The sequence below is a fragment of the Ascochyta rabiei genome, chromosome 10, assembly GCF_004011695.2.
Source record: "Ascochyta rabiei chromosome 10, complete sequence".
Taxonomy (NCBI): Eukaryota; Fungi; Ascomycota; class Dothideomycetes; order Pleosporales; family Didymellaceae; genus Ascochyta; species Ascochyta rabiei.
In genome coordinates, this window is record NC_082414.1 from 1,289,018 (window position 1) to 1,316,950 (window position 27,933).

General features: G+C 54.3%; 12 protein-coding genes and 1 non-coding gene across 15 annotated transcripts, besides 4 other annotated features; 5 read left to right on the forward strand and 8 right to left on the reverse strand.

Moving 5' to 3' along the window:
* The first annotated feature begins 599 nt into the window (after positions 1–599).
* Positions 600–641: a tandem repeat.
* A 181-nt stretch (positions 642–822) lies between these two features.
* Positions 823–852: a tandem repeat.
* A 116-nt stretch (positions 853–968) lies between these two features.
* Positions 969–985: a tandem repeat.
* Positions 986–1,122: 137 nt separating this feature from the next.
* EKO05_0006527 (uncharacterized protein) lies at positions 1,123–2,966 on the reverse strand (the record flags this gene model as incomplete). The annotated part of the gene is made up of 3 exons (XM_038940427.1): positions 1,123–2,604; positions 2,651–2,785; positions 2,838–2,966. 3 exons carry the CDS (start codon positions 2,964–2,966, stop codon positions 1,123–1,125), a joined length of 1,746 nt encoding a protein of 581 aa, XP_038798022.1.
* Positions 2,967–3,786: 820 nt separating this feature from the next.
* Positions 3,787–7,554, reverse strand: EKO05_0006528 (uncharacterized protein; the record flags this gene model as incomplete). The annotated part of the gene is made up of 1 exon (XM_038946143.1): positions 3,787–7,554. One exon carries the CDS (start codon positions 7,552–7,554, stop codon positions 3,787–3,789), a length of 3,768 nt encoding a protein of 1,255 aa, XP_038798023.1.
* A 1,038-nt stretch (positions 7,555–8,592) lies between these two features.
* Positions 8,593–10,423, forward strand: EKO05_0006529 (Amidophosphoribosyltransferase; the record flags this gene model as incomplete). The annotated part of the gene is made up of 2 exons (XM_038940294.1): positions 8,593–9,133; positions 9,186–10,423. 2 exons carry the CDS (start codon positions 8,593–8,595, stop codon positions 10,421–10,423), a joined length of 1,779 nt encoding a protein of 592 aa, XP_038798024.1.
* A 516-nt stretch (positions 10,424–10,939) lies between these two features.
* EKO05_0006530 (uncharacterized protein) lies at positions 10,940–12,759 on the forward strand (the record flags this gene model as incomplete). Its single annotated transcript, XM_059636815.1, has 2 exons — positions 10,940–11,597; positions 11,660–12,759. 2 exons carry the CDS (start codon positions 10,940–10,942, stop codon positions 12,757–12,759), a joined length of 1,758 nt encoding a protein of 585 aa, XP_059492798.1.
* Positions 12,760–12,922: 163 nt separating this feature from the next.
* On the reverse strand, positions 12,923–14,558 carry EKO05_0006531 (uncharacterized protein; the record flags this gene model as incomplete). Its single annotated transcript, XM_038940316.1, has 4 exons — positions 12,923–13,757; positions 13,809–13,932; positions 13,986–14,135; positions 14,183–14,558. The coding sequence occupies 4 exons, from the start codon at positions 14,556–14,558 to the stop codon at positions 12,923–12,925; spliced, it is 1,485 nt and encodes a 494-aa protein (XP_038798026.1).
* Positions 14,559–15,360: 802 nt separating this feature from the next.
* On the reverse strand, positions 15,361–16,956 carry EKO05_0006532 (uncharacterized protein; the record flags this gene model as incomplete). Its single annotated transcript, XM_038946144.1, has 1 exon — positions 15,361–16,956. The coding sequence occupies one exon, from the start codon at positions 16,954–16,956 to the stop codon at positions 15,361–15,363; it is 1,596 nt and encodes a 531-aa protein (XP_038798027.1).
* Positions 16,957–17,142: 186 nt separating this feature from the next.
* EKO05_0006533 (Peptidylprolyl isomerase) lies at positions 17,143–17,665 on the forward strand (the record flags this gene model as incomplete). Its single annotated transcript, XM_038940363.1, has 2 exons — positions 17,143–17,175; positions 17,222–17,665. 2 exons carry the CDS (start codon positions 17,143–17,145, stop codon positions 17,663–17,665), a joined length of 477 nt encoding a protein of 158 aa, XP_038798028.1.
* Positions 17,666–17,811: 146 nt separating this feature from the next.
* EKO05_0006534 (uncharacterized protein) lies at positions 17,812–19,171 on the reverse strand (the record flags this gene model as incomplete). Its single annotated transcript, XM_038940326.1, has 3 exons — positions 17,812–18,018; positions 18,065–18,689; positions 18,738–19,171. The coding sequence occupies 3 exons, from the start codon at positions 19,169–19,171 to the stop codon at positions 17,812–17,814; spliced, it is 1,266 nt and encodes a 421-aa protein (XP_038798029.1).
* Positions 19,172–19,983: 812 nt separating this feature from the next.
* Positions 19,984–20,009: a tandem repeat.
* Positions 20,010–21,167: 1,158 nt separating this feature from the next.
* Positions 21,168–21,906, reverse strand: EKO05_0006535 (uncharacterized protein; the record flags this gene model as incomplete). Of its 2 annotated transcripts, none has more annotated exons than XM_059636816.1 (2): positions 21,168–21,174; positions 21,407–21,906. In XM_059636816.1, the coding sequence occupies 2 exons, from the start codon at positions 21,904–21,906 to the stop codon at positions 21,168–21,170; spliced, it is 507 nt and encodes a 168-aa protein (XP_059492799.1). The 2 variants fall into 2 exon arrangements, with proteins under 2 accessions (XP_059492799.1, XP_038798030.1); XM_038940432.2 differs by having other exon boundaries at positions 21,168–21,334.
* A 987-nt stretch (positions 21,907–22,893) lies between these two features.
* On the reverse strand, positions 22,894–23,664 carry EKO05_0006536 (uncharacterized protein; the record flags this gene model as incomplete). Of its 2 annotated transcripts, XM_059636817.1 has the most annotated exons (3): positions 22,894–22,900; positions 22,949–23,432; positions 23,565–23,664. In XM_059636817.1, 3 exons carry the CDS (start codon positions 23,662–23,664, stop codon positions 22,894–22,896), a joined length of 591 nt encoding a protein of 196 aa, XP_059492800.1. The 2 variants fall into 2 exon arrangements, with proteins under 2 accessions (XP_059492800.1, XP_038798031.2); XM_038946145.2 differs by having other exon boundaries at positions 22,949–23,664.
* A 998-nt stretch (positions 23,665–24,662) lies between these two features.
* On the forward strand, positions 24,663–25,399 carry EKO05_0006537 (uncharacterized protein; the record flags this gene model as incomplete). The annotated part of the gene is made up of 2 exons (XM_038940299.1): positions 24,663–24,743; positions 24,800–25,399. The coding sequence occupies 2 exons, from the start codon at positions 24,663–24,665 to the stop codon at positions 25,397–25,399; spliced, it is 681 nt and encodes a 226-aa protein (XP_038798032.1).
* Positions 25,400–25,648: 249 nt separating this feature from the next.
* EKO05_10t4 lies at positions 25,649–25,754 on the reverse strand. Its single transcript has one exon. It is a non-coding gene; the product is annotated as a tRNA-Met (tRNA).
* A 378-nt stretch (positions 25,755–26,132) lies between these two features.
* EKO05_0006538 (Acetylornithine transaminase) lies at positions 26,133–27,692 on the forward strand (the record flags this gene model as incomplete). Its single annotated transcript, XM_038940253.1, has 3 exons — positions 26,133–26,276; positions 26,329–26,568; positions 26,619–27,692. The coding sequence occupies 3 exons, from the start codon at positions 26,133–26,135 to the stop codon at positions 27,690–27,692; spliced, it is 1,458 nt and encodes a 485-aa protein (XP_038798033.1).
* Positions 27,693–27,933: the final 241 nt, after the last annotated feature.

Below are 27,933 nucleotides of genomic sequence, written 5' to 3' on the forward strand. Positions count from 1 at the left end.
TCTTTCTTGTAATCTGCTTTTCATATCTCTTTTATTTACTTACAACCTCTTTAAAGTATTATAATCTAAATACCTCTTAATCTACTATAGCTAATCTTCAAGAAGTAGAAAATTATAGCCTTTATTTTCTAATAGGTGTTTACTAATATGCAAGTCTATTCTTTATGTCAAATAGATCTGCTTTTATAAAAATCAGTTTAGCAAAGGAAGATTCCAAGTTCGTAAAATCTTTTACCAGATGTTAATACATCTACACATCCAGTGCACCAAATCTACCATTTTCCTTCTTCCTTACAATTCGCGTTCAACAACTCTTTCATCTCACCTGTCCTCTCTCCCAAGCACAATAACCCAAAAGCCTTGGAAACCGAGGAGCGCGTAAAAAAGACCTCGTCACTACAGAGTACAGCAGAGTACAGCAGAGCAGAGCGCACCAGAACCCAAACACCTCCCCGCACGAACCCAGACTCGCTACGCCGAGAGAACGAACAGAACCCCCCATATCTAGAGACATATTCCCGTGGTATCCATTACCGGGCTACCTGCCCGCTGCTGGGATCTCGAAACCGCGGTCGGTGGAGATGACGACAGTGTTTACGCAACACCAACATCAACATCAACACCAACACCAACACCAACACACTTGACTCCAATCTCATCGTGTTACTCTCAAATGCATGGACTCTCCTGGCGAGACTGGCTACGTTGGACTTGTCTCCGGTGAGAGCGTGGGCGGGTGGGAGGTAAGTGGTGTGGCTGTACCTCTGCAGAGCGGACTTGGAAGTATTTAAGCCATTACGCGTTTCCATGGTGACTTAATTTTTTATTTTTATATATATTTTTTATTTTTATAAATAAACGCCGCTGATGGCCTCTAGATGTTGTTGCTGGGGGCTGGATAGCAGTCACTGTGTCGTTTGAGCTTTTCCTGCCATGCTGGCTGGTTGTTCGGGATGGCAGTCGAAACCGGGGGGGGGGGGGGGGGTTGTATCACGACACAGGATTGAATTTATCAAGGACGAGTTGGAAACGAAGTGGAGGATTGCGAGGACTGTCGAGTAGCGTGTTTTCATCATCACCGGCAGCACATGGCTGACATTCCCCACTCTGGCGGCGTGGGCCTCAATTCCTCTTCGGCGGCAGCACAGTTGGCACAGGCGGCCGGCTGGTCGTGCGCGGTAGCTCCGGGACCGCTACGGTGGGAACACATGCACACGCGCTGCTGACCCTCGCAACCACCTCCTCAGTGGCGTTAGCAGCACAGCCGAGGCGCGCATAGTCCGGGATCGCGGCAACGTCGTCGTGCTGCCGCCTCGAGTAGCCGTCGCAGAAGTCGATGCTCTGCTCCAGCCGGCCCTCGATGCTGCTGGCGCGCAACGAAGAGAGACAGGCGTCCGACTCGCAGACGGCGGGCTGGGAACACGACTTGGATGTCATCTTCACGACGAAGGAGCCGCGCTCGATGGTGTGGACGAAGATGTAGCCGGATTTGAAGTTGGCGTAGCTCGACCACGAACCGAGGAAGGCAACAGTGCCCCCGCCTTCAAGCTCGTCGTCCTCGGGGTGGATGTCGAAGAAGCCGGCTTCGCAGATGGAGTCGCCGGATGGGTCCTTGGTGATGGAGCCAATGTCATAAACAGTAAGACCTGCGCCGTAGTTGCTCTGGTACAGGAATCCGTCGACTACGTACTGGTTGTGGTCGATAGCTCGGCGCTTGCCCTCGAAGTTGCCCGTGTAATGGGGGTTCTCCAAGTCGCGGATATCGAAAATGTGCGTCGTGGGAAGGCCCTGCGTCATAGGCCCGACCTTTGCATCGCGCTCATCGAACTCGTCGTCGAGGAAAAGATACTCCTGGTTTTGTTCGTCATTTACCACGCCCTGGTGAACGTACTCCGCGCCGGGGTACGACGTGACGCTGATGAGGTTGGTGACGTTGCCGTTCTTGTCGGTTACATCGTAAATCGAAAGCGTATCTTCGTTGTAACCATAGCAGATGTCTCTGCCATAGTAGCGCTTGTCCGGGCCGCGGTACACCAGACACTCAGCATCGTGCACGTAGCCATCCCCGGCAGCACAGCCAGGCGAGAACGGATTTGCGGGGTCCGTCATGTTAAGGAAGATGAGACCACCACGGCAGGGCAAGTCACCGCGGACACGAATCGTCTCGTTACCTCCAACAGATCCGACGGCCATAGCGTAGTTGAGTTCCTGGTTGACAACGATGTTGTGCGTACGGCCGACGGGAAGCTCGTTCCAATAGCCAGTAAGGTCCTCCTGGGTGAAGTTGTGCGGGTTGGCGGGGTCGAGGGTAAGAACCTTCTTCATGTCGAAGATCTGGACGCCACTGTTGATTGCTTCAGAGCCGATGACAGCGTAGTCGCGCAGGATGCGAATTTCTCGCCATCGAGAGCCGACGGGGTCATATTGAGGAAGACGACCGAGGTAAAGCAGCTTGCCTTCGCTGGAGATCTCAGCGAATGCAGTGCCGTCAAATTGGCCAATTGCCACAAATTCACGACCGTCCTCAGAGGTCCAACCCCAAGAAGACGAACCCTGACCGACACTGCCGAGCTGGGCGTGGGGTAGGAAGTGATACAGATCGATCTGGGCTTCTCAGCTTGATACTTCTCCCACACGGCAAAGCACCTACGTTGTTGCACTTGAAAGTGTTGTTTGCATCTCCAGGAATGGCAGCAGCAAAACCGTTCTCGCAAGCACTATATCCAAGCTCAGGGTACCGCGAGCTGTCCATCGCACCTGAAGCAAGTTCAGCATCCCACTCGGCCTGAATCTTCATGTTAGCCGAGTCCAGGCTCGATGGGAATGCAAAATCTTACCATCTTCATGCCCATGATCTTGGCGTGTACAGAGCCATCGGCATACTCTTCAGCGGACCCAAGAGCAGCAGCACTGCTCAAGCCCACAAGGGATGAGCACAGTGCGACGAGTGATGGTATCTGAACCATCGTGACTGTTTACCTCTTTCTCAAAGCTGGAGAGAAGCTACAGGTGCGATTGATCGACAGGTTTCCATGGCAAGGCCGATATAAATACTCGAGGCACACAAAGTATTTTACTACATCCACAACCACCTTCCCTATACAGCTAGTGACGGTGCCGTCATATCTGTCTTGGATTCTCGTGGCAGGCATGGAAGCTGAGAGGTGAAGGCTGGTGCTGGAGCGAACATTTGACCGACGACGAGATGATAGCGGACTTGGCAGCGGTGGCTTGGGCAGAGGACGTCTTGGCTTCCCCGCCTCCACTTTTTGCGCTCCGGTGGTAGATGTGTGCCTTCCAGCGTCTCTGACCTTAGGTGATTGTGCTCTTTCGACCGCACAGTCTAATGCAATCGCCTGTGCGCAATTCACGACCGCTCTCTCCGTTTGTTGTTGTATCCATCATACCGTGAGTGCCAACCACTGCCACTTGGCTTGCATGCCACTAGTGATGATGTCAACCCGACCACCAAGCTCGTTCACTTGTCCCTATGCCCAGTGATAGTGATGACCTTGGCGGATACTAGTCCTCGGATATCCGAAGCAAAACGGCCTAGCCTGTAAGATGTCTGCGTAGACTGTGAGTACGCATAGTTGTACGGTGAATGGCAGCGAAGAGGTCAGTCGGATGGTTGTAAGACACCATGAAGTTTTCAATGGACGACCTGTATGGCATTATAAATGTCAAATGGCAAACAAGGAGAGCAGAGCAGGGTAGGCAGGCCCTGCAATATATGTTCCAATCCTGACTTTCCCTCAAAATTGCTCAAAATTGCTCCCCAGCCGCTCAAAGCTCCGATACAAGCGGGCCTGCCCGCGAGCTCATCGATGACAGACCCCCAATCACGATAGGTGTGTCAACACCACTTCCTCTCGAAGGAGTGGTGGTATTGGAAATCTTCCTTTTCTTCCTGGACTTCTCTGGGGTATCCTTCACCGGGATGCGGTGGTATCTGTCCCGATCCGGTCGACCGAAAAGTTGCTGCGGCCTCTTGAGGAGAGCGTATTTCGCAAGTCCCAGCTCTTCATCCAACACAGGCAGGATCTGCGCGTTTTGAATGATCTCAACAATACCGGCATCGTCCTCTAGCTCTTTCGCTTCCATATGCTGGGCACGGCTCATGTTCTTTGCGCGCTCGAAAATGGCATGCTCGATAGTGTTCTCCAGTACCAAAGTCTCGACTATAACTTCCTTGGTTTGGCCAATGCGATGCGCTCGCTTGATGGCTTGCGCTTCTAGGGCTGGACGGTTTATGGGGTTCACTATAAGGATCACGCTTGCAGCGTTGAGGTTAAGACCAAGAGCACCGCAAGCAACATCAATGAGTAAGACCCTGACAGAATCGTCTTCGTTGAACAGTCGGACGTACTCTGAACGCTTTGTGTTATCGAGCTGACGGGCGTATATGCGATGGTTGACGTAAAGCGCTTCCAGGCTTTGTGCGATGTAGAAAGCGGCGTTATCACCGTCGTAAAAGATGATGATTTTCTTGGATGCTTGGTGCTCCACCACTTTGTCGACAACGTATGTGAGCTTTGCTGAGGTAGTACCGATGATGCGGGTTTCAAGCAATGGCGAGCCAGCAGGTAGTGTCGCTGTCTCGTCATCGTGTGTGAGCTTGCGTTTCTTGGGTCGAGCCGGCAGTGGTGTGCTAGGTTCAGGAGTGTCTGTGGGCTCGGTCCTGCCTGGCTTTATGGGTGATACTTTACTAGCAAGGATCGATGCTCTGCGACTGTTCAAGGGCTGTGAGCCCTCGATTAGTACCGGAGGTATTCCGGTCTTTCTGGACGTTGCCTCAGCGTCGGCAGAAGCATCATCAATGGGCTGCTTGATCTTGTGCTCGGCTTCGTTCATTGCCCTGATTTTCGCTTTTCCTGCTTCGCCAACCAGGACGAGGTTGTTGGACGGATCATCAGATCTGATGTTGCTATCAACATGCAGTTGACCCTCGAGTAGTTGCGTCATGCCAATCATTGTAGGCTCGTCAGGATATGCAAATGCAAAAGACTCCTCGGATTCTGCTGGCCACTTCTCAACTGCAACACCGACCTCGTGTGCCGTACTCAAAGCTGCCCAGTCAGATGTCGCTGGGAGACCTGCCACAGAATGGCTGCTCTCCAAAAGTGACTGGGCGTCCTCTACGGAACACTTTTTGTCGTCTTTGGAAAGGTATTTAGCACTCGTCTCCAAAGTGCTAACTACGGTCTCGACACTGAAACTAGTCCATGTAAAGTTAGACTGCCTCAGATTACGAATGAGATTGTGCTTGTCCTTGACGCTGTTAGGATGGAAGAGGTAATCCACGTCGATCCTTTCCGATGTGATCGCATTAGCCCGCAAAACCTGGATGAACAGGTTCGCCGTCATCTTGTCATACCAACAGGGTTGGAGGTATACAACGTTGTGCCTCAAAGGTGGCAGCACTATGTCTTTCTCGACATCCTCCGGCCTTGTCTTCACCACCAAGCCTTCCAAAATCCTTTGAAAGCACGTAGAAAAGCCCGAGTAGGTCTTGCGATGGGAATGCTCGTGCCGGTAGACATATTCGTCCCATTCAAGGCCTCCTTCTGCGCTTGAAGCACACCAAGGACGAACCATGAGGTAGTTTGAGGCTAATGAACCCAGTGCTTTGACCGCCTTCGACTCATCTGTAAGATTGAAACTTTTGCGCTGCTCGATGGCTGATGCACGGAGAGAAGTCGGATCTTCATCGTTGGTTTCTAGTGTTGACATGTCAACCTCCACTCCCACCAGATCCTTGGCAGGCGTTCCAGACACTACCCATCGTCTCTCAACCTGGATCTGCTTCGCGACCAGCACTGCGTTGGACGTCGCTGATGAGAAGTTATGGCCTTCATCAATGATGATGCGGAGCCAGTGCAGCTTCAACAAGGGTGACTCGTACACGGTGCCGCTTCCAAAACAGTTGCAATCTGGGATACGTGTGGCGCCAATGTAGGGACACATACAGGCGCGTGAGACACCGGCCACATATCGCCTACCCTGATTGTCGACCCCATCCTGGATCTCTTGCTCGAAGCGATTGCGTGTGAATAACACAACATCGTACTTCATGAGCTCGGTCGGCGCTGGCAGCTCATGTGCATATGCAAAGTCCTCTTGGTGGAGTGGGACTGCCTTCACCTTGTTGTGTTTAGACACTGTATCGACTATAAGGATCTTGAGGGCTTGTGGAAGTAAATGCTTCCGAATCTCAGACTGCCATTGGTGCAGCAGATTCTTAGGCACCACTAGGATCGTACCAGAGCACATGACATATTGACGTGCAGGGGGCATTCTAGTGTTGCGATTCATCCGTGGCATTTCTGGTGGGATCTCATAGAATGGGATGTTCTCATCAAGCACATCTTTCAAGCGAGGTAAGTTGACATCGGCGTGGTCTGCCATCTCTTCCAGACAGACCTTGCCAGGTATAGCATACCGTCCAGGCACATGCGATGCCATCTCCTTCAGCGTGCCTACCCGAGTGCGCACGGGTAGGGGGCGCTGGTACAATGCAGGTATCTGAGGGTGATTACCTTGGCTAGCAAGTATGACTGCTAGGCAGATGATGGTCTTGCCCAAGCCCATAGTCTCGGCGAGTATGCCGCCGCGATTGCTTTCGTAGAACCGCGGGTCTTGCAAGAATGACCCGTCGCGTGCACAGTATAGGAACCTGTCTCCGTTCGGAGACTTGCGAGTTTCCAGACGCGGGTCAAGCTGTAACTGGGGTGCAAACTCTCGCTCGATCATCAAGCTCGCTGACCTGGCTTGATAAGGATACAGCCTTGTTCTCAGGCCTTTGAGCGGTTGTTGCCCGTCCTCTTCCCAATCTGAAGCTTCTGCAGAACCAATCAGATCGTTGGCTGCTCTCCTGGCATAGCGGCTTTTGATGTTGGCTGGGGATGGTGCCGGCGAGGGTAGTTTGTTGAACAGGTAGTAAAGGGACGTGTTCAATTGACCAGCCCATGGATCAAATGGCTGGATTTGTTTGTCTGATACGTTGCCAGCCCATGCATCCGGTGATGTATCGATCCGGCTGAGAAGCTGGCGCAGTGCCTTCTTCAGAGTGATACTGCTGCGACTAATCGAGCGGCGACTCCAGTCCTCTGGAAGTAGATAGACGCGGGCGACGCTGCCGAGTGTCTCGCGTTGAGAGCGATGGAGAAACAACCGTATCCATTGTGCATCAAGCAGCTGAGAGGCTTCGTTACCAATGATCAGCCTGACTTCACCCGGGAACCGGGAGTGTAATAGCTCGTCCCATGCCAAATCTAAAATGGGCGCTTGGCCGCCTTGCGCAGGGATGTGTTGGTCCAAGTGTAGGCAACCTAGCGCGATGTAATGCTTCAGGTCCTCAAGCTTGTTCTCCTCAGTTGATGACGAGACTGAGGCTTGGGGCGTAGACGCAGCAGTTGCAGTTGCATTGCTAGCTGCATCGTCATCTCTAGTTGTGTTTTTGGGCCCACTTGCTGTGCTGCAGCCAATTGCGTTCAAACTGGAGTGATGCATGCGCCCGTTCATGCCGCGCTCCACCAACAGCGACCCACTCATGACCACGGGGCGTTTCCAAGCATGGAGACGACGGTAGAGGAGTATTGATTGGAAGTGACACGGTCGTCCAGGGTGACGTTGTCGTTGGTGCGAGTGTTGCAGTCAGAATTCGCACGAGGCAACAGCCAGGGAGATAATATGGCGCTAGTGCTAACCCCGGCAGGTGTGAGCTCGACCAGGTGAGATGCCAGCCAGCGGTGCATCAAGTGAGTGAGTCTGTGAGTAACTTGCCAGACTCTGGATATGCAATCAATGGCCTTGCTCTCGTATTGCTATAGGAGACGACCACGTCTCCAACACCGTTACTGCCAAACTCACGAGCCTGTGCACAGTAACACCAATTGCCAAGAGGCGTAGCACGTCCGCACACCAGAACAGAAGGTCCTGAGTAGCCCCTTGACGATAGTCGAGACGCTGGGCTGGCCTGGGCCAAGAGACAATCGCTGCATCCTTCGCTGTGTCAGTGTGATGACTTGCGCGCATTACTCGACGTCGGACTCGTGAAAGCTCCCCAATGTGGAGAGGAGAGCCAAGGCGTTCCGAGACTGGCCGGTCCGCCCGATCCACGCATTGCTCTGACCAAAATTTCTGCTCCCCACGAGCTCCTCCTTTCACAAAATGTCTCCGCACGCAAGAACCGTTCAGCGCTGTCTGACGCCCCTCGCGCCTGCCCCCCCTACGATCCAGACACATGGCCGTTTCCCATTAACAGCCGCTGGTCGTGCTTCTACTCCCACACCCAACATTCATAACACTTGAGCGCGTTGCCAGCGCGTTGCGCCTACACAGTACGCGTACACCCTACAACAGCAAGGTGTGTAGCTCGCGTGTCCTCCTTCACCGCCCCCCCTGTTATGATGAATTTGTCATTTTTTTAGATGTTAGACTTGCGACATTCGAATGAGCGCACAAAGACTTTCTGATCCACCGGACCCCCACTATGGAGAGAACTGCTTTTTCCCAGCGATATCGCAGACTGACGTGGTTGCGCAGAAGACGACCCTTGCGTCCGACATCTAATACTACACCTTCTTCGCCATGTGTGGAATCATCGCCGTGATCCACGGTGATGCCAAGTCGTCGTCGGCGTCTGTCGAGATCCACGATGCGCTGTACCTGCTCCAGCACCGTGGGCAGGATGCGGCTGGCATCGTGAGCTGCAGCTCTGGCGGCCGCTTTCACCAGTGCAAGGGTAACGGCATGGCCTCCAAGGTCTTCCAGGACGGGTCTCGCGTGGCGGACCTGCCTGGATACATGGGCCTGGGCCACCTTCGCTACCCCACCGCCGGCAGCAGCGCCAACTCGGAAGCTCAGCCCTTCTACGTGAACAGCCCGTACGGCATCTGCATGACACACAACGGCAACCTCATCAACGCTCCTGCTCTGCGCGAGCGTCTCGACCACGAGGCCCACCGACACATCAACACGGAGAGCGACAGCGAGCTCATGCTGAACATCTTCGCCGACGAGCTCAACGAGACGGGCAAGGCCCGCATCAACGCCAACGACTGCTTTGCTGCGCTGGAGCGCATGTACAAGCTCTGCGTCGGTGGATGGGCATGCACGGCCATGCTTGCTGGTACGTCGAGGCAGTCGCTCACGGACGCATTGGTCATCCTAACAGTCTACAGGCTTCGGGCTGATCGGTTTCCGTGACCCCTACGGCATTCGTCCCATGGTCCTCGGCTCGAGGCCCTCGGACAGCGGCCATGGCTTCGACTACATGATGGCCTCCGAGAGCGTGGCCCTCGTCCAGTGCGGATACAAGACGTTCCAGGACATCCTGCCTGGCCAGGCCGTGATCCTCGAAAAGGGCAAGGAGCCGGTTTTCAAGCAGGTTGCCAAGCAGGAGTCCTACACGCCCGACATCTTCGAGTACGTCTACTTTGCTCGTCCAGACTCGGTCATCGACGGCATCGACGTGGACGAAAGTCGACGCAACATGGGCTACACGCTCGCCGACACGATCAAGAAGCAGCTCGGCCCAAAGGCACTCGACGAAATCGACGTCGTCATGCCCATTCCAGAGACGAGCATCACGTCCACCGTCTGCGTTGCAGAGGCACTGGGGAAGCCCTACGTATCCGGCTTTGTTAAGAACAGATACATCTTCCGCACGTTCATCATGCCGAACCAGAAGCTTCGTCAAAAGGGCGTTCGCGCGAAGCTAAACCCCATGGTGCAGAAGTTCAAGGGCAAGAACGTGCTGCTGGTCGATGACTCCATAGTCCGTGGCACGACCTCGCGCGAGATCGTCCTGATGGCTCGTGAAGCTGGTGCTACCAAGGTGTACTTCGCTTCCTGCGCCCCTCCCATCACCAACGCTCACATCTACGGTATCGATCTTGCATCGTCATCTGAGCTCATCGCGCATCAGCGAGACGCTGCCGCCATTGCGGAACACATTGGTGCGGATGGTGTCATCTACCAGACACTTGACGACTTGCAGAGAGCCTGCGCATCGTTATCTCCACGCGATCCCAAGACACAAGCCTTCGAGGTGGGTGTCTTCTGTGGCAAGTACGTCACGCCTGTCGACGACGGCTACTTTGATCACATCGACCGCATCCGCGGTGAGAGGCGCCAGGCCAAGGTGCTGGACAACGCTAGGTCCGCCGTCCTGCATGGTACAGCCGACCCACAGCAGGTCCGCATGGCCGCCAAGGGCGTCGAGGTTGACCAACACGGCAACGTCATTCCCTCTGGCGAAAACGGCCTCAGCCCAGAGTGGCAGCCCGTAAACGCCAACGGCATCGAGAAGATCCCTACAGATGACATCTCAGGTCTCAACAGCGGGAACGGCCCGGAGAACGTCCCAACCTCGAATGGGGGCCAGGACATCAGCCTGCACAACCACAACGATTACTAGACGTTGTTGAATTGAAACAGAAGGCGAAATGGACACCTTCAATAATTGGCCTGCGGTTTGGACGACCTTGGTGAACACACCTTCTCTCCAGTATGAGAGACGACGATACGCTGCAACACGAATGATGAAAATTCGGGAAGGAATTGGTGGCGTCGGTGGAATTCTGGTACAGTTAGACACTCCTGGAGGCATTCAGCCCAGTGAGTTTTAGACTGTCATTCACTTGGTATGACCTGGTATGGATCAATCCAGTAATCACACAAACTCAATGACCACAAGCTCAGTGTCTACCCCTTCCGTTCACGGTGACCTTTCTGCTTTGGCACGGGACTGTGATTGTAGCTTGCGTTTACCAACAATCTGATTCACCTAGCCGTGCCCTTGTCTCACCTGGCATAGCAAACGCTTAGCACTTGCCTTCACCACCACGACACTTACTTTGTCCTCCTTCGCCAACCTATTTTTCTTTCAAAAGCAGCTCTATCAGACTCTACTCCTTCAAGCACATCCACCGTCATGGGCGGCAATGCCTTCAAGACGCTCCACTGCCCTCGCATACCGACCGAGGTCTACGCCAAGGTGAAGACTATCACCACCAACGCTCTCGAGGCAATCTTCAACCATGTCACCGTACCCTTCGAAATTCCTGGCAAGTCCGACTTTGGCGACATTGATTTCCTCGTCTCGGCTCCCTTTGGAGACTGCTCCACCCTATCGCTCACCACGTTCCCGTTCGCAACCGTCATCGAAGCCATCAAGGATGCCTTGGGTACGCCTCACGGCCGCCGCGGCTTCCTAACGCCGGACTGCATGTACTTTGCCATTCCACTGCCCACGACAGCAAACGCCTTCACTGAGGGCGGCGCGGACAGTAGTGACGAGGAGCTAGTATCGTGGGTCCAAGTCGATGTCAAGATCTGCTTCAAGCCTGAAATGTTCTCGTGGATGACTTTCGGGCTCAACTACGCGAGTCAGAGTGGTGTGCTGGGCAGCATGGTGAAGCCGCTGGGATTGACGCTTGACCCTGAGGGTTTGCACATCCGGGTCCAGGAGATGGAGGACACGGACAGGCCGGGGAGCATGGTGTGGGTTACGCGACATTCGTGGACGGTGTGTCGAATCCTGGGACTGGGGAGGCGGGTTGTTGATGGGGGGTTTGAGAGTAGCGAGGAAAGTAAGTTGAACGTGGCTGAGAAAAATATGGCGAAGAGATACTGACGATGAAAGTTTATACAGAGTATGCCGCGTCTTGGCTGTTCCACCCAGAGCACTTCAGGGCTAGGCTGGAAGAAGAAAGCTACCTCGTTCAGCACAATCACAGATCGTACTTCCTGAAGAAGTGGATCCCGGAGCGCTATCCCGACTACGAGTTTGATACGGAGGAAGCTGGAGATGGAGGTATTCAGGCTTGGACGGCGCGCACACGAACAGCAGTCAGAGAGAAGGTATTCACCCACTTCCCACATGTCGCTGCAGAGTACTACACCAAGCGCGCTCAGCACACCAAAGCAGCTGAGGAGCGCAGACTTCGGGACCTCATCTCGAACGCGATTCCTTCCGGCACTGCCGGCTGGAGCGACGACTTCCCGCTCCCACACATCCATGTTAGAGAGTCGATCCCTAGCACGCCTGCGACGATGCAGCACGGAGCTCTCACACCACCGGCATCGCCAATGCACCAACCCACCAACCTCAAGAGTCCACCGTCGCAATCGCCACTGCCTATCTCCCAGGAAACCCCTCCACCTCTCTCCACCGACGCACTCCCCGGCCAACCTCGCCACGCATGCAAATCCACCCCATCGCCGCCGCGAACCTCCTCCATCAACAAGCCATGGGAAACACCCCTCTCCATCGACACACTCCCCCGCCAACCTCCGCGCACATGCAAACCCACCCCACCACCATCCACCATGTCCCCCACCGCTCGACTCTCCTGTCTCGCGCGCTGGACTTTTTTCTCCGCCGCTGGAGTTCCCTACCTGCTCCGCTCGCCCCACGCAAAAGACTTCAACCTGCAGTGGCGCGACGCCATCGCCTGCGGAGCTAGCGAGGAAGCTCTGCTGCGGTGGGCGAGCGAGGTGTGGTGGTGTGTGTGGGTGCGGCAGTGTGTGGTGAACTGGCGGGGCATGTGGGCTAGGAGATTCGAGAAGGAGGGTGTTGGGGCCGAGGAGGTGGGTGTGCAGAATGGAGAGGTGGTGAGGAGATTCGAGAAGGCGCCGCGAGAGGCTGGGAGGAAGGCAGAGGAGCTGGTGAGGAAGAATAGGGAGAAGATGTTGGAAAGGTTGGATACGCTGAATCGGGTGTTGGGATTGCTGGTCGAGGTGGAGAAGTGAGGGCGGTACAAGTCCGTTGGAGGATATGATTTTAGCTGATGGGGAGGATTTGAGATCTGTGGGTCTGGCTTGAACAGGGAAATGGTTCCTTGGTTTACTAAAGTACGAGCCTCATGGCAAGGCTGCATGACACCTCAACGCCACCTTTCAGAGATTGTTGATTTCAGATAGTGAATCTGAACGTTGGATCACCGTTGATTACCCTCTCGCCCCGATCCGCCTGCGCATTGCACCTCCTGAAGTATAATGTTAACACCCCCGTAGTCAGGATGACCAGCACGTTGCAAGCCATGCACGCCGCAAATCCAGGGACATATGATGGAGCGTCTTCAGTCCGGAAGATCAACGCGCCCGCAACACCTCCAATGCCGCCCAGGCCCGTGAGCGTCGCTGAACAGAACGCCCGGCGCCATTGTCCACGGATGTTGTTCGCCTGGTACGCCATGATAGCGGGTATAGCGCTGTTCGTCCCCGAGACTGTGATGAAGACTCCGACATACTGGCCCCACGGATTCTCCACGAAGCCCATGATCGGCAGTCCGATGAGAGAGATGAGGCACAAGAAACACACGACCGGACCGCGCGTCTTGTACTTGTCGCTAAACCACGCAGCGCCGTACATCATGAAGCCACTCGCCGCATACGGCGGCGCGCCCATGCACTGCGCCATGGCAACGCTGAACTTCAGCTTCGTGCTCAGGATGATGGGCAGGAAAAAAGCGAATCCGTACGCGATGGTCGTGACGCAAAAAAATATGAATGCGAAGCCGTAGATGTACCACTGTGTCGCGGGAGCGAGGAATTTCTTCCACGAGAAAGCTTCGGGGGCGACGTCGCCGCGGTCGGCGTTGAGCTTGTCGATGATGATGTCGATATCGCCGGGTTTCTTGAGGAAGCCCCATGACGGGGAGGCTTTCTCTTGGTCCGGGAACTTGATTATGAAAGCGAATGCGAAGATGGCGACTCCGCAGGTTATCACGCCTTCCATGATGAAAATCCTAGGGTTGTGTCAGTACGACAGTGATGGCTGTGGGATAGAAAGTCCGTACCAACGCCAGCCGCGGATGCCGTTGACACCTTCCATTTGCTGGAGACCGTAGGCTAGGATGCCGGAAAGTGCCGATGCGATGCTGCCGATGAAGTAGAAGACGCTGTAACGCTTCCCGATCTCGACTGTCCAGTATCAGCATTCCAGTACTGCTCCCCGTTTACAGAATAGATCTTACACTGCGTATACCAACAACTCAACAAAAAAACGCATCCTGGAAAATATCCCGATTCCAACAGGCCCAGGACAAGTCGTAGTGGGATCAAACTAGGCCAATTCTTCGTGAAGCCGAAGCCAACGATGACAGCACCCCATGCGAGACAAATGCCTTTTTGGAGTCAGCTACTGACTACGGTGGAATGCGCACACACATACCTGGGAGGAAGTACCGCGGTCCGGCTTTTCTGCACAAAATAACCATGAAGGGCTGGCACAGCACATAGGTGATGAAGAAGCATAGATTGACGAGATTATAGCCAATTCCCCTACCCATCTCTAGATCGACTAGCATACCGGCGATGGCGGCATTAGAGACGTTCTTGCGATCCATAAGGGAGATGCCGTACATAGCGCCCAGAGCAGGGATGAGACGCCAGTCAATAGCATGGCGAAGGCGAGCTGACTCTTTCGGGTCGATGCTGAAAGGCGCCTCGGTCCGAGATGATAATGATGGGGTAGAGAGACCTTTCTCGTTCTCAACGTTCTCGAGATGCGTGACTCCTTGATCCTTGAAGGTGATGTTCTTTGTCATGTCGTAGGGAAAGCCTACAAGCCAGACGGTACAGAGGGTTGGAGGTATTCAAAGTGAATAGAGAGGAGGGAAGGTAAGGAAAAACCTGGGGAAGATCAGTTATACATGCACTGCCCGCATCTGATGTTGGAGGCAAGCCTCTTGGAGCGCCCATACCCCGCTCCTTTGCCGCTGCCTGCACAGCAACGCAAGTGATGCTCTCCAAGACCACCAGGTTGCTCGCGTTTCTAAGCGAAGAAGACGATGCATAATGGTAGCGTATGTGGGCTTTCTACTGCAGGCGAGCGCCACGAAATTTGTTTCAACGACTAGAAAATTACCGAAGACGGCCATGACCGGTTATGATGTATGTACGGCATGTATCAGTCCTACGGTGATGGGCGATGAACGCGGGATGTTTGGGAAAGTTTGCGGGGAACAGGTCTTGGACTCTTGGAAGTAGTCTTGGGCCGCGGCAATTGCATGAAAGCCATTGTTGCGTGCAATGCATAAGGAAGGTACGATCATTCGAGGGCGGCAATTGGCATTACAAGAGAATTAGCTCAACTTGGCTGGCGTTCAATTGTTGAGTGATGCGGTTTAAGATCGCGTATGAGTGTTTTGACAGGTGTGATCTGCACCATAATTGGTAGTCGACTGCCGTTGTGATCACAGGCCGATAGCGTACCACTAATAGGGTTCTCGGTATTTGGCTATGGCTGTATTTCACCTCCTGTTCGGTTGTTCGTTTTGTCAACGATTCGGACGCAGATGTATATCCGGGGAACAGCATTGGCACGAGGACCGACTTCAGAGTCAACGATCAGTGACCGGCCTCTGGCTCTCCAGTCTCGTTCTTCCCGCCGTACACTCCACCATCCAGGATCCACTGCTCGTTATCATCATTGTCGTCCTGAACACGTCTCCAAGCTTGCCTCTTTTCCACTTGTTTGTCTTTACCCTTAACCTCGACAGTGATTGTAGGCCGAATTAGAGCACCAAGCAGCGGGTTTCTGCTGAATGCTCCACTGCCTTTCGAGATGGCGCCAGTTTCGTATTGCTGTTTAGGCTCTGGTGGCTCGTCTTCGCTCTCGGGTGTTCTTGGCCGTTCTGCTGCTGCCATACGTTTCACGATCTTACCGCCTGCCAGATCTATGCTGGCAACAACCTTTCGCTTTTCGTACTCGGGCTGAGCGTTCCATTCTTGTTCTCTCAGAGCCTTTTGCTGCCGCTTCAGCTGCATGGCACGTTCTTGCGGTGATGCCCACATGCTCAACCCTGCAGTTGTGGTTTCAAAATCGGCAGCCTCATCGTGGACTTGTGTTCTCTTTGCGTTCTGTGCCTGGAAGGCGAGAAGCCTATCTCGGTGTTGCTTGGCCTTTGCTAGCTTCTCGTTTTCAGAATCGACATCGGAGGATGGCGCGGACGTTTTTGGTGTTGAGAATGGACGAGGCGCGACCGCGACCTCCGCACGCTTTTGATTGGCATTGTTCGCAGCCATCTTCTCCTTACCTCGCTCTTCACGCAAGATGCGAACCATTGATTGAATCTCATCAGCGCTGAGGAGTGGCGAGTTGCAGAATGTACATGGCCCAATGCCCTCTTTGACGCAAATGACCTTGCCGCAATTGAGACAATTTGGCGCAGCGTCGAGAAGTGGATGTCGAGTCGCCATGCAATTGCACTTTCGTTTGCTACTGTCTTGTGCAGACAATGTAGGGTTCGTTTGAATCTCCAAGGTTCTTATCGCAGACTCAAGGTCGTTGAGCGCTGTAGAAGCGCCATGCATTGGGGTGCCGCCCGCCACACTAATCTTCGCCTTCGGCTTCGGCGACGAGTTCCTTGAAGATTTTGCCTCAGAAATCAGTTGGCCTGCGGCCGACGGTGGTAGTTTATTTGGCTGTGGTGCTGGTGAGACACCGCGTGATGCTGGTGAGACACCGCGTGATGCTGGTGTCGCTGTGCCTGAGGATGTAGCTGTTGGTAACTGCAGGGCATCTGGCTTTTGCGACAGCCCGAAAGCATTTGGTTTGGGAGCTTTGTGTTTTGAGCTTCCAGACATGTAGTCGTCCTCATCTCTCTTCATGTATGCACCAGCGACGTTACCAGCGTCTTCTACCCGTCGCGCTGGCAGTGGCTTGCCTATGCCTGTCTGCTTCTTCTTGCGTGACTTGGGTTTGGGCACCTCAGAAAGACCATTCGCAGGCGCTGTTTGAGCTGGACCTTTCGGCTTTCTTCTGTTGTTGAAGGATGTGATAAACTCTAGAGCTTGAGGGCTATCACCTAGCATGTTCTGCAGGTGATCCGCTGCTTCCCTGTTTGGTAGTGACTCCGTGTAAGAGATGATCTGCTTCAAAGAATCATTGTCCAGAGGAAGAAGCTTCGAGAGCTGCGGGAGCGCCCATTCTGAGAGGCTCATTTTGGCGAAGTTGTGCTGTTGTTGCTTATGGAGAAATTGAGGCTCTCGGGTCGAGTCAACGATGTCATGCACACTAGGGACGCCACATGCTGTGGCTGTCTTGGTCTGTGCGCGGTCTCGAAAAGATGCGAGTCGACCAACATTGTACTCCTTCACCATCAACGCGCGATTCGCTGCCAGAACATCATGACTACTGAAGTCGCACTCGACACCACTATTGTAATGTTTGTTCACACTGCCACTCTGCAAGTGCTGACCAACATAGGGCCTCATCACGGTCGAACTCTACAATGATCACGCGCCTAAAACATGCAAGAACTTTGCTACTCTCGCGCAGCGCAACTACTTTAACAACTTGATCTTCCACCGCATAATACCGAACTTCATGATCCAGGGAGGCGACCCTACTGGCACCGGACGTGGGGGTGAATCAATCTACGGCGAGAAGTTTGAGGACGAGATCTCCCCAGCTCTGAAGCACACGGGCGCCGGCATTCTCAGCATGGCCAATTCTGGCCCCAACACCAACGGCTCACAGTTCTTCATCACGCTGGCACCGACACCATGGTTGGATGGAAAGCACACTATCTTCGGGCGAGTCAAGAGCGGCATGCAGACGGTCAAGAAACTTGGTTTAGTCAAGACAGATCGAGAGGACAAGCCAGTAGAGGAAGTCAAAATTCTGAAGGCATACATCATCAAGGAATAGGTTTGGCTACAACGACGACCGAGCGCATAGCAGACGGAAGAAGGCCCATTCGATGGCATGAACGATACCCGGCTTGAAAAGTGCGCGCATATTGAAGTGAGTTTCTCGATTTGGTGGCTACATGTAGTCTTTGCGCAAGAAGTTGATCAGTTTAGTGGTCCGTTGGGATGTATCAGCACTTTCGTGTACCCATCGATCCTCTGGTCGAACTTCTGGTACGCCTCAGGCGCGCTATCAATCTCGATCTCGTGCGACACAACGAAGCTTGGCTTTGCCTTGCCTGAGATGATCATATCACGTAGATACCTGTTGTAAGCTTTGACGTTGCACTGCCCAGTGCCTAGCGACAGTCCCTAGCGGTGTCAGCAGCCGATCGCACCATCACGAATCTAAACGTACCTTTTCGAAGAGCTTTCCGAACGAGATGAGAATCTGTCCCTTCTTGCTCTGCTCATCTGGCGCACCAGGATCCGCTGGCACATACAATCCCGGGATGCCGAGACCGCCAGTTGGACGAGTAACCATGATTAGTTGGTCAAGGACGATGTTCGGCTTCTCTTTGGATCCAGAGGCGTCCACTGCTTGATAGCCTACAGCATCGATCGCCCTGTCAACCATGCCACCATTGGCGTTAATGATCTGCTCAACAGGGTCGCTCTTCCTGAAATCGATCGGTATGCAGCCAATCTTCTCTGCTGCCTTCAATCGCTCAGGCACAGTATCGACGACAAACACCCTACTTGCGCCTCGCAAGACGCCACTGTATGCCGCCATCAGACCAACGGGGCCGGCTCCGAACACTGCAACGCTCTCACCACTCTGGAACCCTGATAGCACCAAGCCGTGCCACCCTGTAGGGAATATGTCTGCCAGCAGGATAAAGTCCGCCTCATGCTCTGTGCCTCTTGGTAGCTTGAGTGCGTTAAAGTCGGCAAACGGTACACGAATGTACTGTGCCTGACCACCTTGGTAAGGTCCCATAGCTACGTAGCCATAGGCCCCCCCAGCAAACCCAGGATTTACGCTGCACGCTTGTTAGATTTTGCTCGGACGAGTGAATCCCTCTGCTTACCCCGTACAGAAGGCTGTCTTGCCCTCTTCGCAGTTCTGACACCTTCCATCGGCCACGTTAAAGGGCATGACTACCCTGTCATTCTTCTCGAGCAGCGTCACCCCTGCGCCGGTCTCGATTACAACACCCATGTTCTCGTGGCCGAAGACCAGTCCTGACTCTGCGGCAGTGCGGCCCTGGTACATGTGCAGGTCCGAACCGCAAATGGCTGCAGTCGTTACTTTGACAATTACATCATCTGGATGCTCGATCTTTGGCATTCCGATCTCCTTCACCGAGACCTTGAACGGCCCCTCATAATGCACCGCCTTCATCTTGTCGGCAGACGTGTTTGTAGTATTCGCGGATGTGTCCTCGGCCGGTACCTGCCCTGGATCGTGATCGGGGTCGAGGAGAGGAATGATATTCCCGCTGTTTTGTGGGGCGCGTGCCATGTTGTTTATATGCGTGTTACGATTGCAACAGCGGTGTACGAGGATTACAATGCAAGGCCTCAGGTGTTGGATGGGCCAAAACAACACCCACCTTCGCAATTTATAACCCCATCCTTGCAGTTCAGAAAGTGGGCGTCATTGTTGTGAGGGGCTGGAGGGGCACTTGCGGATGCTGGTGATCCACTGTGGGGTAGCACAGCTGTCACAGCCGCAACCGGAGTTAACAACCGCTCGACCGTCGTTCCGCACGTCTCTGTTTGGCTGAAAGTGGGATGTCAAAGCCTTGCATAGCGAAAGTGCAGCGTGCGTGTCTTCCGAGGCAGTTTTAGCCTTTGCATTTCCCAAGGCTGCATCAACCAAACCAACTCCTGAAAGTTGTAGATCGTCTTGACATGGAGCCAAGATAGTCCGGTGGTTCGGTAACATAGTACTACAAAACTTCAACTGGGTCACCAATACCTGAGTATACTCCGTGACAACAGGCCGGAAATATTGAGAAACGGAGGTTTGGCGGAACCTAACGATGCAGCTCACTATCCATGTTAGATGGAAAAGCACGGCGGTAGACATTCAATCCAGACTGCAGTATACGAGAACGTGGCAGGGTATCTCGGTAGCCACAATTACCAGCACCACTGCCTATCAAGCAACATCTCCTCCGACCTCTGCTAGACATCACCTGCTCTCAGAGAGCTTTGCAACCGATAATGTGAAGATCATGTTCAACTTTGACCACCACACCTCCATCGTCCCCTCTCTCCACTCAAAACTCAACCCTCCGAGTAGCACCCAGTGTACACAGCAACAAAGCCCTCTCTCTCTCTTTTTCTCTCTCTCTACGACCCTGCAGAGTTTCCTCCTCAGCGCCACCACTCCGAAGAGGTAGTATTGGCCAATGTTCCCACCACCACACATGCACTGCTTAACTCACGTCGCAGCGCTCAACGCAAGCAAGCCAAACCATATGACACCGCGCCAAACCCGCAGCGCCAGGCCCACAAGACGACAGACACGGTGCGCCTGCGCACATCCCCACAAGGTCGGCGCAGGGCGCAGGGTCCAAACGCAGCGATCTGCGCCGAGGTTGGAGGTGCTTCGCCTCCAGGACACAGTCCCGGGTCCAACGACGCTGTGATGGAGCGCCTTGATCCCTGTCCTCGCTGTGTGTAGTATTCCGCTTGATCGCGCTGTGGATGACGGTCTGACGGCACCCGAGTACATGTGCGCCGAGCGCAGAAACAAGGCATGCAGACGATGAAGTCGGTACACAGCAACGCACAGCAAGGCCAGGCTTCGATGCGCGACGGGTGTGGAGCGCTGTTATCGAGATGGATGCTTTTGCCAGGGTGCTGGGGGGGTGGCGCTGAATACCGTACTTTGTTGTGGCGAATCTAGTAGGGCTTTCGTCCCGCTCGGTGGTAGTGTGGGAATCATGAGCTGGGGATAAGGCGTTCGCGCTCCAGTCTCGTCATTTACCACGTGTCAGGCTCCAACAGGGGATGCTGTGTGGGGAGGAGTGCTCAGAACAGGGGGGTTTTTTTTTTGAAGACATTACGACTTCAATAGGGAAGAGCAACGTTACTGGCGTTGAGGGTTCTGAAGGTTCCACGTTGAACAAGGGCGCGCGCTGTTCCGCTGGTCGTGGATACAGATTGCGGAGTCAGCATCACACTCCGTGAGCGCGGGAGAGAGCACGAGGTGAGAAGCAGGACATGAGACACAGACAAAGAACACAGTTATTGTGACATGATCATTTCTTCTTTGCCTAGCCAAACAAACACAACCCAAAACTGCCGTGTAATAAAATATCGGCAGGGTTAAACTCCAAACGCTCAGAACAGTGCTGTTAGTCTTCTCAGGACGGTAAAATTGGGAGTTTCTCCTCGAATGAAGGGGGTTCGTGATCCGCGTTGAGGGGTGGGATCGCTACCAGTTGTGGTGTGGGTCATGAGCTTCGTGGTACTGGTATGGGTGCCATGTGTACGGAAAGGGCCAATCATGCACTATTCACTGTTAAGACCCGAATTAGGAAACGAATAGAGGACGTTTGAAAGCTTCGGGGTGTTGGGGACAAGCTTCGCGATGTTGGATACTTTGGGTAGCTGGGGCAGTTTGGGAAGCTTGGGTAGACTGGGCAGCGATATCTCAGGCAGCATGTCGCCGCTGCAGACAAGGTAAGGACGCAAATACATCGAGTGCAGGGTGAAGTGGGAGGTGATGGGGAAAGAGACTTACTATAACGAAAGGGTCAGGTCGCCGCGGATCGAGGCCTTGAGCTCAATCTCTATCTCGAGGTTCGCTTCTAGTGTGAGTTTCAAACCATCCTGGTCTTCTAGTGAGCCCTTTTTCTTCTCGGGCTCCATACGGTACGGTTGGTTGGGGTCGGTGCCGCGCATTGGGATCTCGCCGCGCATAGCTCGGGCGTGGGTCACGGGACCGTCCATGGAGGTGCTGTCTGGTCCGATGCGCTCGAACATGCCCATTTGGTTGAGTTCATTGTTGGCGTCAGCCTCTTCGAGGGCTTCAAGAGAAGTCGTCTTCATGTATTTCCCGTCTTCCATGCCTTTCTGGATGCGCTGGCGGCGGGCGCGGCGCGAGGATGATCTTGAGCGTGCCGATTGGAGGCCGGCTTCGCGCTTGTCTTGCTTCTTCTTCAATATGGCCTTCTCCTGCTGCATGGTGGTGCGCTCATGCGGCTCCGAATCGGACGCGTCATTCTGGTTGTTGTTCGCCATGTTTGTGGTTGTAGTTACGGCGGGCCTTTTTTCTGGGGTTGAAACGGTAGGCGGTACCCGGGGTGCAGAAGCGGCACCTATACTTGCGTTGATGAGGCTTTGGTCGAGGTCAAAGCAACTTGGAAGTGGTCACAGCAAAATAAACGGAGAGGACTGCGTACAGAGGAGGGGAGTTCTGGGCTGGGCGGAGCTAGAGGCAAGAGCAGCCGTCACTCGAAGAGTCGAAATCAAGATTGATGCCTGCTGGGATGTGCAATCCACGCCCCACCCCGATTGGGTACCCCTGTCGTGGCAGCCGAATGCAGGATCCGCCGAAAAGCTGACGTCACAGCGGGATTGGGCCTGGTGTGCTGGCCGTTTCTGCCGTTTCTGCCGTTTCTGCCGTTGCGTGGCGGGCGTGTGGGCTAAGAGGCGGAGATGGCCCTGGGGCAGCAGGGCTCTTCGCTGCACGTCTTCCCGGCTGACGACGCATGGGGTGGAAAGTGGGTAGGGCGGGACTGCCCAGGGTTGCATTGCTGCGAAGTGGGGGCTCCGATCCAGCACTTGGATTTTCGCACTTGGATTTTCGCACTTGGATTTTCGCACTTTTGAAGTTTTTCTCTAGTCTGACCAACTTCAGCTGTAATACAAATCATTTGGCACTCTTCAAGTTCTTCACTAGTCTTACCAACTTGCAGCTGTAACACCAATCATTTGGCACTCTTCAAGTTCTTCACTAGTCTTACCAACTTGCAGCTATAACACACATCATTTAGCACTCTTCAAGTTCTTCACTTTGGTCAAGTCAGGCTGCTCTCGTCTGATGGAATCAGCACGAGCACATGGTATCTAGGGATTCATGGGTGGTAGTTGGATAGAATTACACTACGTGAAAAGTCCCCAGGCCAAACGCCGTCCTGGAAAGCTCCAAGACCCAATGCTCCCAACGTCGTGAAAAGGAGGTCAATAACAGTCATGCAGTATTCGTTGCGTTGCGGGCGAGATAGCTTAGTTGCTGGGGAAATGTTAGCGCAAGCACTTGGTGTCGTCATTCGCAACTTACAGCAGACCCAGCGTCAGATCACCGTGAATCTTGGCCTTCAGTTGAATCTCAATGTCGAGGTTGAGCTCCAGTCGCAAACGCAGCTGCTCGCCCTTGCTGTCGCCGCCCTCTTCCTCGCCGCCTCCGCCTCCGCCCGTCAGTCCTCCCAGAGCCTTGCCGGCGGTGTCGCCAACCTGGCCAACGGCCTTGCCCGCCGTGTCCTGGACCATGTCGCCAGCACCGCCGACAAGCTCGCCTCCGGGCACGTTCTCGGTGATGTCGTCGAGAGGACCTCCTCCCTTGCCGCCCTTCTTCTGGCGCTGGCGGTTGCGGCGGCCTCCTGACTGGGAGACGTCGGATCGCGCATCCGTGTCCTCTGAATCTCCGCCTCGTCGTCCACGGCCTCGAGACTGGCGACGCCTCGATTGCGACTTTGACTTTTGAGGCTGAGCTTCGGGTTCTGATTCGTCGGCATCGGCGTTGCCGTTGGATTCTTGTTTCTTGCCTGCGTCCTCTTGCTCAGCCTCTGCGTCTTCGCCTTCAGCATCGCTTTCCGGGGCGGGGGTGGGTTCGGGAGTGGGCTGCTGCTGGGCCTTCTTGCCGCCCAGCTTCTTCGGGGTCTTCTTTTCTTTCTTACTCGATGATTCGGCCTTGCCGCTTCCGCCTGCAGAGGCATTGGCGTCAGCCTGGCCCTCGCCCTCGACCGACTGCTTCTTCTCTTCGACAGTGTCCGCCATGGTGTGGAGCGTTGTTGTTCAAATGGACTGGGACGGACTGGTGGGTGGATGTGTTTCGTAGGCGCAAAAGGCTGGGTGTTTGCAAGCAAGTTCGAAAGGCTGGAAATGGCAGAACCCAAGACGACGGAGCCAATTTGTTAAGAGGAACCAGCAGCGGGATGGGAACAGGTTTGGAGCTGCAGAGGTACCTTGACACCCCTGCTCGCACACGAGCCATGCCCATCATGCAGTCTGACGCAACGGTGGAACCGACAGCTGCTCCCCGCCACGACGTGTGAGCCATGCCCAAAGGGCCAAAACCTGCCACTATCCCTGCACGCATCGATCGAGAGCGCCCGTCCGAGCCCCAAACGGTTCGTCGGCCTGCCCACTTTCTGGCTTGCCTGCACGTCCTTTTGCGTGGACTTGCCCGCCGACTTCCATTGGCGGGTTTCGCGTGCGGTGAGCTCGTTCGGAGCTCAGCATGTCTCAATCGAGCGCCGCCTCTGCACCCGCGCTTGACGCCATCCATCCTCTTTGGGAGGCGCCTAGGCGAAACCTGCGTCCTGGTGTTCGAGCCTTCGAGGCATCTACCACGTAATCGACTGCGATCGCTGTAGCTCGCTGTTGAAGCCTGGTAGAGCCTCCGTAGCTCCTGTGCACATGCAACCTCTTCACCGCAAACAGACGTGCGCAGATCCGCGCAGATTGGCTGACGACGAAACAACGCTGTGCGATGCAAGTCCGTCCTCATTGAAAACAGCGTTGGGCTAATGGCCGTTGGACTGGGATGGAGCGAGTGCAGTGCGTAGAGCGACGAGCGTAGACATGCAAGTTTTCGCGACAAGTCACGCGTGGATTGGATCGCGGGGTTCTTCCGCCGTCGCGCCGAGCGGGTACATGACATCTGCATTCGACGCCAGCACCTCACCTCGCGGGAATGGAGCACAACAACGAACGAATCGCTCGGACGTCGCACTAGAAACGCATCGGCACCGGAACCTCGATCCACCCGCAGAATGGTGACTCCAGTACCAGCGTATGAGGCAGTAGCCAGGGAGCGAATCGTCAAGCACATGAACGCAGACCATCATGATTCGGTGCGTCATACTGTGTACCGCCGATACAAACCAGCACTTGCTGATGACAACATCAGATCCGCCGCTATGTCGAAGCCTACGCCTCGAAAAGCCCCAGGCAAAGCCACTCCGCCCAGATGACAGACATCACCCTCACCTCCATGTCCTTCCGCTGCGGAGGCCAAACCAGCACCATCGCCTTTGACCCGCCCATGCACTCGCTGCGTGAAGCACGAGAGCGAGTCGTCCAGATGGACAAGGACGCTCTCCAAATCTTAGATCGCAGCGACATCACCGTATCTCGCTACATCCCCCCGTACGTCCACTTGGGCCATCTTGTCAACTTTACCCAATGCCTGCTGGTCTATCTCCTGCTGCCGAGAGCAGCCAATTTCAGACCAGGCAGTCTGCTGTACGACAACCTCTTGTTCATGGCTCCGCCGTTTGCGAGGTTCGTGCTACAGGTTCGGTGCATCGTGCTGCCTATCATGCTAGCCATCCATGTCTACGAGACTACGCTCATGGCGAACAAGGTGAGGAGGCATGGACTGAGTCCCGCCGATGCCCCCTGGTGGTTGTGGGTGGCTAGTAGCTTCGTGGAGGGCATCACGAGCTTCTGGCGGCTGGACCGTCTGATTTCCGAGAAGCAGCGAGAGAAGGATGCGAAGAAGCATTGATCAGACGTCACTACAACAGTCGTTGAACTATTGCACTGAAGATCATAGACAATCATAAAACATACAGCAACCTGAAGTGACAACCCAACCCATTTTTACTGCAATAGATTTTTGAACTACAATAGATTCTTGAACTGCAAAAGATTCTTGAACGCTACTGTAGTGCAGCGCGGTCTATAAGAAAAACAAGAATGCTCTACCATCAATGTTGTGGTTTCGCCTAACTGACTATTGCAAGTGCAAAAAATATGCTCCCTGCCAGATTCGAACTGGCGGCCTTCGGATTTCTGTTCTAAGAACAGTCATACTCGACGAGATATGAGACCGACGTGATAACCGACTACACCAAGGAAGCTGATGTTTTGATGAAATGACAAAATGATTTTTTAAATATATTGTTGATTCAAAAAACCCTTACTGTGTGCCTGGGGGGCCTTCACAGCAATCGCTCGTCACAGTGCTCATCTCGCGACTGATAAGGTCTGTACAATCCGCATACCAATCTAAAATATATTTATCAACAATCATGAGGAGAGTGTATCGTTGGCAGCGAGAATCGTAGTCGAGACTGCAGTCTTTGTGCATACGACTTATTCTCCGGCTTCGGCCCAACCGCTTGATATCGATAAGGAATTTCAGACTCCTAGTGCATCCCGCGCCGATGACTGCAAATGCCTCATTGACGTTTTTTCCCTTGCATTCTGTTGTTTTTGTACGATACCCAGAACACATAATGGCATTCCGAATTGCTTCTAGGCGAGCTGGCGCCTCGCTGCGAGCGCCCCGCGTCAACTGCGTGTCGACTCGGTTTGCTTCGTCGGCCGCGGCGGCGGTGCAGGGCTCAAGTCTCCCACAAGATGTGAAGGACTCGATAGCTGTATGTCCCCTCAAGTAATACTCCAACCGAGTCAATTGCTGACTTTACACAGCGTGATGCGACATTGGCGACTCCAGACCCTCCAGCGGGCTCCAAAACCGCCGGCCTCGTCGGCCAGCAGCTACCATACATGGTCCCGACTTATGTCCGCCCACCACCAATGTTCGAGAAGGGCGAGGGGTGCTACATGTGGGACGTTGAGAACAGGAAGTACCTAGACTTCACAGCTGGTATTGCAGTCAATGCTCTGGGGCATTGCGATGCTGGTGTCGCAGAGGTTATTGCTCAGCAGGTATGCGCATCATTTCTCGAACATGGAGGCGCTCACTCACAGGTTCACAGGCAAAGCAGCTCATGCATACATCAAACCTCTACCACAACCCTCACACCGGTCTGCTCTCGAAGCAGCTCATTCAGCTCACGCACGCGACCGGCGGCTTCGCCAGCGCAACCAAGACGTTCATCTGCAACAGCGGATCCGAGGCCAACGAGGCTGCTATCAAGTTTGCGCGCAAGACCGGAAGGTCTCTGCAGCCAGATGGAAGCAAGCATGAATTCCTCTCGTTCCACAACTCCTTCCACGGCAGGACCATGGGAAGTTTGAGCGCCACACCAAACCCCAAGTACCAGACACCCTTCTCCCCAATGGTGCCGGGGTTCAAGTATGGAACGTACAACGACATCGAAGGCATCAACAGTCTGGTCACAGAGTCGACATGTGGAGTTATTATCGAGCCCATTCAAGGAGAGGGCGGTGTCAACGTCGCAACACCCGAGTTCCTCCTCGCCCTTCGCAAGCGCTGCACAGAGGTCGGCGCGGTCCTGATCTACGACGAGATCCAGTGTGGTCTCGGCCGTACAGGCACTTTCTGGGCACACGCCATGTTTCCCAAGGAGGCCCACCCAGACATCGTCACCACGGCGAAAGCTCTCGGCAATGGCTTCCCCATCGGTGCTACCATCGTCAACGACTTCGTCTGCGACCACATCAAGACCGGCGACCACGGCACAACGTTCGGTGGCAATCCACTCGGTAGCCGCGTAGCCTCGTACATCCTGTCTCGCCTTTCATCGCCGGAGATCCTGGACGCTATCCCAGCAAAGGAGCAGGCGTTCCGCAAGCACTTCAATGCTCTGCGCCAGCAATACCCAACCCAAATCAAGGAGGTTCGCGGTAAGGGCCTGATTCTGGGTCTCCAGCTCGACGCTGACCCCACGGAAATCGTCACTGCTGCTCGTGAGCGGGGCCTGCTCATCATCACCTGCGGCACCAACACATTGAGGTTCGTGCCTCCTCTGACCATCACCGAGGCGGAGATCAATGAGGGTATGCAGATTCTGGGCCAGGCGATGAAGAGCGTCTGGGTCAAGGGCGAGGAGGTCGAGGGCACAGATGGCCAGCAAGAGATGCGATGAGCGTAGTCGTGTGTCCACTTCATCACGGTACATTTCTGATTTGTAGATTCCACACATTGAGCGATAGAGCGAGATGTCACTTCACTTGCATAGCCTCCAGAGCAAATACTAGATGCATTGACATGACGCCAAAATGTCAAAACAAACCACAGCAAAGACGGAATGGCCCTCGTCTATTGTGCACAATCGAGCTCCTGCCTCAACTTGTCTTCACCCTGAGTTCTCTGGTCTAGGCCCCACT